Below are 7,275 nucleotides of genomic sequence, written 5' to 3'. Positions count from 1 at the left end.
AAAACTACAAACGCCACTATAATTTCCTTGAATTTTTAGACAAGCTGTACGTTGCTATTGTCAACTTTGACATCGTATAAAAAAGACATGGAAAATGCCTTCTGGTTTCTAAGTAGCCATAAGAACATTAATATTAAAATTATAATCATCTTTTCTTTCTTTTTTTCATTAGAAAGATTCAAACGTTGACTAAACATTAGAAGAGATTTTCTTTTTATTTTCATAACTCAATTTTGATATACAAATTTAATATCAGTTGCTTCAATCATAAGTTGCTGCATCACATGTAGTGATGGAAATTATTAAATACTTTTGCATTGTATCATATTCCAAATCATTTTCGTAGCTCTCCTTTTTTATTACAACCTCCGTCTCAAAATAAGTGTCATCTTACATGTATCACATTCATTAAGAAATTAATAAGTACAATGTGCAGTTTACTAAAATACATGAAATATAAGAATACAAATGGAAAGCATACTAATTTTTGTGTTGAATTCCTAAGATAATACTTATTTTGGAACAAATTATTTATTAAGATGACATTTTTTGGGGACGGAGGGAGTAATTTAAATGTTTAACAAATACAGTGAGTTCATTGCTTCTTTGTTTTTCCGTTACAGTTCGAAAGCATTTAGTAATTTAGGTTTGATGAAGCCAAAAACGGATAAGAAGAAGCTAAGTTTTCCAAATTTAGTTTAGGTATTTTTCTCCAACTATATATGTCATACAAGTGGCTAAACATAGATAAGTTTTAAGAGGGTGACTAATTTTTAATTAGCGATGTAAAAAGTAGCTACATTTGTCATTTTTTTCTACCCAAATTTAATGAATTCAACCTGACTATTTGATATCTTTACTTATTTTATATTTTTTCTGAAACTTTTTATAAGTATACAAAGTACTCCAACCAGTTATTACTATTGTTAATATACTTGAAACTAGCCGAAAATATTGAATTAGGATGAACTTATCGTCGTTTTATAAGTATCCTCCGCTCCTATACATATTTCACATCGAAAATATTGAATTAGGATGAACCTATCGCCCTAGAACTGCATCCACTATTGAATAGGATGAACCTATCGCCACAGAGCCGCATCCGCTAGGCATCTTAATTAATTAAGTTTATGAATTATATATATATGTTTTGCATATATACAATCAGTGGCGGAGCCAGCAGGGTTCATCCGAACCCCATTCGGTGGAAAATTATATAATATATACATGGTTAAAATAACTTTTTAAGTATATATAGTAGATGTCGAACCCCCTTCGGCTACCTCATGTGTCTATTTTTTCAGATTTTGAATCCTTTTATTGAAAATCGTAGCTCCGGCACTGCCTACAATATTAGTATTTCAAAAAATGAGAGGAAGAGATTTGTTACTTATATGTCACGTCTATCAAACTCTATAAATACGTGCCTTTTACATCCTTCATCTTCTCTTTCATTTCCTTTCTCACTCCAAATATAATTAATTTTATTAATCTCCTTCTTAATTTTTTCCGTTACATCTCTGCCAATTCTTAGGGTTTTCTCATTTAATTTCTGGGTAAATTCATTTTTATTTTATCTCTTTTAAATCTGCATGTTTTTCGTTCACTTTNCTATACACATTTCGCATCGAAAATATTGAATTAGGATGAACCTATCGCCCTAGAACTGCATCCGCTATTGAATTAGGATGAACCTATCGCCACAGAGCCGCATCCGCTAGGCATCTTAATTAAGTTTATGAATTTTATATTTATATATATATATATATATATATATATATATACTCCATATGTTTTGCATATATACAATCAGTGGCGGAGCCACCAGGGTTCATCTGAACCCCATTCGGCGGAAAATACATGGTTAAAATAACTTTTTAAGTATATATAGTAGATGTCGAACCTCCTTCGGCTACTTATGTATCTATTTTTTCATATTTTAAATCCTCTTATTGAAAATCTTGGCTCCGCCCCTGCCTACAATATTAATATTAGTATTTCAAAAAATGGGAGGAAGAGATTTGTTACTTATATGTCACGTCTATCAAACTCTATAAATACGTGGCCTTTTACATCCTTCATCTTCTCTTTCATTTCCTTTCTCACTCCAAATATAATTAATTTTATTAATCTCCTTCTTAATTTTTTCCGTTACATCTCTGCCAATTCTTAGGGTTTTCTCATTTAATTTCTGGGTAAATTCATTTTTATTTTATCTCTTTTAAATCTGCATGTTTTTCGTTCACTTTTGTATCTAACTTTTTGTTTTTGTATAACTCATCTTGTATCTAACAGTTCCTTTTGGGCTTCGAATTAGAAGATCGACATTGGATTTTAGATATTCACATATTTTTTAGCTCTTTCAACCAGGTATTTATTCACATTTTAGCTACTATACTTAAATTTCATTTCTTTTTTGCACAATTTAAATGACATTTTCTCATACAACTATTTTGATTTTTTTTTTCTGTGTTTTTTGAAATTCTTTCGCGCGAACTCATCTTGATCATTATTAATAATTTGTTCCTAATTGTGGATGCGTACGCAAATTTGCAAGTTTTTTTGCCAAATTTTGCGAAATACCAATCGATCAAAGGTTTAACCCTGTTTTTTGTTGTTGACATTTTTGTGCTTGGTACTAGTAAAACCGGGCTTATAGTGATATTTGACAGCAGAAAATCCTTAAATCTATTGTTAGCAACGGCGGATCCAGGATTTTCACTCTGGGTTCGGAAACTAAAAATATAAATGTGTGAACTAGAGTGCGCACCCAAACAGGAATTGAACCTGCAAACTGGGGATAGCATTTGCGACCCAAGTTGCACAGTCTAGTACCACTGAGCTATCTCTCTTCTTTGATTGAGGTGGTTCGAAATTAGTACTTATTATATACCAAAATATTGAAAATTTAAGCTATATATACGATGTAATTTTTGTCGAGAGGGTTTAGGTGAACCCCTAGCACCCACGTAGGTCCGCCCCTGGTTGTTAGACTGATGTAATAAAATAAGTACTAATTCATGTTTATTGTACAAGTTTACATATAATTACTTTATGTAAGTGACGTGATCGTGTAATATTCTATATTCAGAATTCATGTTTTGCCTATGCCACCATCCTTTATATGCGGAATTGTACATTTCCTTTAATATTGTTTAAAGTCAACTGCAACATTTTATAATTTTTGTTGTAATAGACAACAATTAATCTTTACAGTTGAATACTGTTCATATCATTGCCCTGCTATTTTTTCCAAATTTTTGTGTTTGTAATGGTATAAATGTGGTTATAGAGAGCTTTAACTTGATAAAGTTTCGATTATGTAAAGTTGTCTGTTTTGTAAGTGATCTCTAAGGTGAAAAGGTTTCAAATGCATCTAATCTTGTTTCATATATTGTATCATAATCCATAAAACTGGATGATTGGTAGCTATAACTACTGTTTATGATTTACCGAAAATTTTCACACTTCGTAAAAAAACATGTCTGTAAGACAGCAAACATCCTGTAGGACAATGGATTGTGAGAGTTGTGCAGAGTAAGATGTCATCTCTGTTTATTTTTCTTCTGGTCTACCAACAAAACGCCTACCAATATTAATCCTGGTTCCTTATTGACTCAAGGAATATTGAGTACACTTTCTATACTATGTTAATATTACAAGATTCATTTTTCTTTTAATGCTCCATGTTGTGTGTTACCATACCATTGTTTAGTTAATATTCTTGCCTCCACTGGTTTTTTTGGATATAAGTAACGCCATGACATGTATACGTTGTTTTCTTCTCTCCAGGTAGGAAGCACAGAGGCTTATAGCTAATATTAAGATTGTAAGTCAAGCGTGTTGTGTTGCTTAAACTGCAATTTGGCTCCGGAAATGAGGTATTTTTGTGCTGATAGATTCATATAATTGGCTAAATTATGCCAGTAATTTGACAGTCATGCAAGTTTTTGATTGAGCAGGTTTCAGGAAGCCGGTGCTTGATGGGAAGTAAACTCAGGAGTAGTAATAAGAGAACACTAAAGAGGTGGTTTTTCATCGACAAAAAGGTGGGATAAAAAGATTAGGTACTACAATTCAACTAGTAAAATCAGTCAAATTCTTAGAGATTCAATCGACTTGAATTCAGCGAAAGCTTCTTCTGTTCTTACGGATCATTTGTTGATAATTAAGCAAGTATAGGTTGTGGATTTATTCTAACTTATTGACTTATTCACAATCAATGCTTTCATTCTCCACTAGTGTTCTAATGATTCCGAGAAAGAAGCCAGGGAGGCTAGATGACGTTCGTTCTAATGGTTGGCTTGATGCAATGAAGTCTTCGTCACCTCCTAGTAAGAAGGTTCAGAAGGAAGCAGGCGTCGAGAATTTCTCTGATGATGCTAAAGGTGGTTACTCTTCTTGGATGGTATGTTCAATATCTCATTGTTTCCCTTAGTTTCACACACTTGTCTATATTTTCGTAGCCAGAGTGAATATCAGATACATTATAATCAAGTCTCTCTCTTCATGTTATTTGTGTGCAGTTCAAGTATCCATCAGCACTAAACTCCTTTCAGCAAATCGTAAACCATGCGAAGAATAAAAAGATTGTTATCTTTTTAGACTACGATGGGACTCTTTCTCCAATTGTAGATGATCCTGACCGTGCTTTTATCTCTGCTGATGTAAGTAACTTCTCTGATTTTTCCTTATTTTAAGAAGAAGCTTACCTGAAGATGTTCACACAATGAAAAGAAATTACAAATTCTGCAGATGCGTTCTGCTGTCAGGGATGTTGCGAAGCATTTCCCAACAGCCATCATCAGTGGAAGAAGCCGTGATAAGGTAAAGATTTTCTCATTAGCATGTAATTCAGGCATCGTTTGTGTTTACACCATCAACTTTCTTGACCTCTTCTAGGTTGCAAATATTGTGATTTACGTTCGTCCTGTTTCAGGTTTATCAGTTGGTAGGACTAACCGAACTCTATTATGCTGGTAGTCATGGTATGGACATCATGCTTCCAATTAGAAATGAGTTGTGCGCTAATGATTCACTTATTAAAACTACTGACCAGCAGGTATTACAGTTTATAAGAGTCGTATTTTCATCAATTGCCTAATAAAGATTGGCATTTCGTCCTTTTTACTCATTTCTACGTTACTGTCTTATTACGAAGGTTCTAATTAATGTTTTGAGCAGGGCAAGGAAGTTAACCTATTCCAGCCTGCTCGTGAGTTTTTACCTATGATAGATGAGGTGTTTTACTTGTTTCTCTATATGTTGCATATAAATGGATAAATAGTACTAATTGGCACCAAAAGAGATAAGAATGTTATCAGACTTGAACTAAACGAGCTAGACTACCTTGCAGGTTTTTAGAACCCTCGTCGATAAAACTAAAGAAGTAATAGGTGCAAAAGTTGAGAACCACAAATTTTGTGCCTCTGTACATTACCGTAACGTAGATGAGAATGTGAGTCTCATTTCCTTGCTGTTTCTATTAGTCCCTTAATTCTGAGGTTCATTACCTTTATGAATTATTTTGCAGCCATTTGTTTGTGATGATGGTTTTCATTTTAAATGCAGAGTTGGCCTATTCTTGCCCAATGTGTACATGATGTCTTGAAAGAATACCCTCGACTACGACAAACTCATGGGCGGAAGGTATCTCAATTACTTGATTTTGGTAACATGATTACATACATTGTTCTAATTTGTCGAAATCTTGCTCCTTTTTTGCCTGTCGATAGGTTTTAGAGGTCCGTCCTGTAATAGACTGGGACAAAGGAAAAGCAGTTGAGTTTTTGCTTGAATCACTAGGTATGTTACATCAATGATTTGGTCCATGATCTCCTCAACCCTCCTCTCCCCGAAAAAACGTATAATAATTGTAGAAAAAGGATTGTTCCAACTTCCATTCATTTGTATAAAATATATGCACAACAATGCAGGTTTTAGAAACAGTCATGATGTGCTCCCTATCTATATTGGCGATGACAGAACAGATGAAGATGCATTCAAGGTACATAATTAATACACGACGAAAGAATCTCATGTTGATATTAGTAGCATCACTATTTTTTATGCTGTGAGATTAAAGAGTAATTGTAAATCCAGGTTTTGAGGGGGAGATATCAAGGTTATGGAATTCTTGTTTCGGCTATTCCAAAAGAGAGTAACGCTATCTTTTCTCTCGGGGATACTTCAGAGGTTTGGAATGTGACATTATACCAAATTTTTGTTGTCTATGTTGTTGAAATAATGAAAGTAAAATGTCGTTGATGAGAAATCTAAAGTATGCAATTCAAAATCATATGTATGCAGGTCAAAGAATTCTTGGGTTCTCTCGCGAAAACTATGGAAAATCAAGAAATGTGAAATGCAGGACGGGGGAGGGAACAAAAGGGATGTTACTAATAAAATTTTTGAATAAACTGTGAAGTCATTTCTTTTATCATATTGTTCAAATATTTTTCTTACAAGTGCAAGAATTTTGTTTTCAGTTTTTTTTGTAACTTCATTTTCTCGGATTTTCATGTATTCTGCTCTGGGTAAGGAGGAGACTGCTGAGAAAAAAAGCCCTTTTCTCTTGAGTTATTGTGATGGTTAATGTACTTAGATCAAGTGTTTCGAGAAGCTCCGTGGGGATGGGTTGTTTGGTCTTCTTATATGAACTTGGGTCTGGGTCGTACTCTCCTTACGAGCTAGCTTGATTATGGGCAGGGGTGGCTCGACAGTGTTAAAAAAAAGATATGTGCCTCAATCCCCAAATTTAAGGGGCCTCATTTGTAATAATAATGGGTTATAAGTTATTATTTTTTAACAAATATTGAATACTGTTTGTAGAAAAAGTAAAGTTTTCATGAAAATTGAAGGAATTATTAGAAGAAATTTGACATATTTGAAGTACTCTATCTCATGAAAAATAATTTAAAATAAGAATGGTTATATTATCAATTGAAAACTAGAAGAAATCAACTATATAAAAGTTATTAACAATTCAAGTTTAAGGCCCTGCTTGATTTTTGCTTTAGGCCACTAATATGTTTGTACTGCCCCTGATTATGGGAAAACATGGTATTGGTCGTACTCAATCCAATTTTGATGTCAATGAAGACCTAATTACTAGTAATATGTTTCAAATCTCTTCTTTTTAAATTATTCTCTTGGAAATATATTTTGAAAATATAGAATGGTAAGCAAATATTTAATTTTTCGTTCTCTTCCATCATTTATATATATTGCATGCATTTTGCACCCACAAATAATTTTTCATTTTCTCTTCCATCT

General features: G+C 33.1%; 1 protein-coding gene across 3 annotated transcripts; it reads left to right on the top strand.

Annotated features, from left to right (window-relative positions):
• The first annotated feature begins 1,483 nt into the window (after positions 1 to 1,483).
• On the top strand, positions 1,484 to 6,683 carry LOC125851672 (probable trehalose-phosphate phosphatase F). 3 transcript variants are annotated; one of them, XM_049531442.1, is made up of 15 exons: positions 1,484 to 1,556; positions 2,296 to 2,370; positions 3,793 to 3,881; positions 3,963 to 4,067; positions 4,243 to 4,408; positions 4,527 to 4,667; positions 4,756 to 4,827; positions 4,940 to 5,062; positions 5,185 to 5,241; positions 5,357 to 5,458; positions 5,572 to 5,649; positions 5,736 to 5,805; positions 5,937 to 6,007; positions 6,103 to 6,195; positions 6,310 to 6,682. In XM_049531442.1, exons 5-15 carry the CDS (start codon positions 4,250 to 4,252, stop codon positions 6,361 to 6,363), a joined length of 1,020 nt encoding a protein of 339 aa, XP_049387399.1. In that variant the 5' UTR covers positions 1,484 to 1,556; positions 2,296 to 2,370; positions 3,793 to 3,881; positions 3,963 to 4,067; positions 4,243 to 4,249; the 3' UTR covers positions 6,364 to 6,682. The 3 variants fall into 3 exon arrangements, with proteins under 3 accessions (XP_049387399.1, XP_049387400.1, XP_049387398.1); XM_049531443.1 differs by lacking the exon at positions 1,484 to 1,556 and adding an exon at positions 2,009 to 2,195 and having other exon boundaries at positions 3,963 to 4,049; positions 6,310 to 6,683; XM_049531441.1 differs by lacking the exon at positions 1,484 to 1,556 and adding an exon at positions 2,009 to 2,195.
• The last annotated feature ends 592 nt before the right edge of the window (positions 6,684 to 7,275 follow it).

The sequence above is a fragment of the Solanum stenotomum genome, unplaced genomic scaffold (assembly GCF_019186545.1).
Source record: "Solanum stenotomum isolate F172 unplaced genomic scaffold, ASM1918654v1 scaffold28496, whole genome shotgun sequence".
In the NCBI taxonomy this organism is placed as follows: Eukaryota; Viridiplantae; Streptophyta; class Magnoliopsida; order Solanales; family Solanaceae; genus Solanum; species Solanum stenotomum.
Note: the sequence above shows the minus strand (reverse complement) of the source record. Positions and strands in the feature narration are given on the sequence as shown.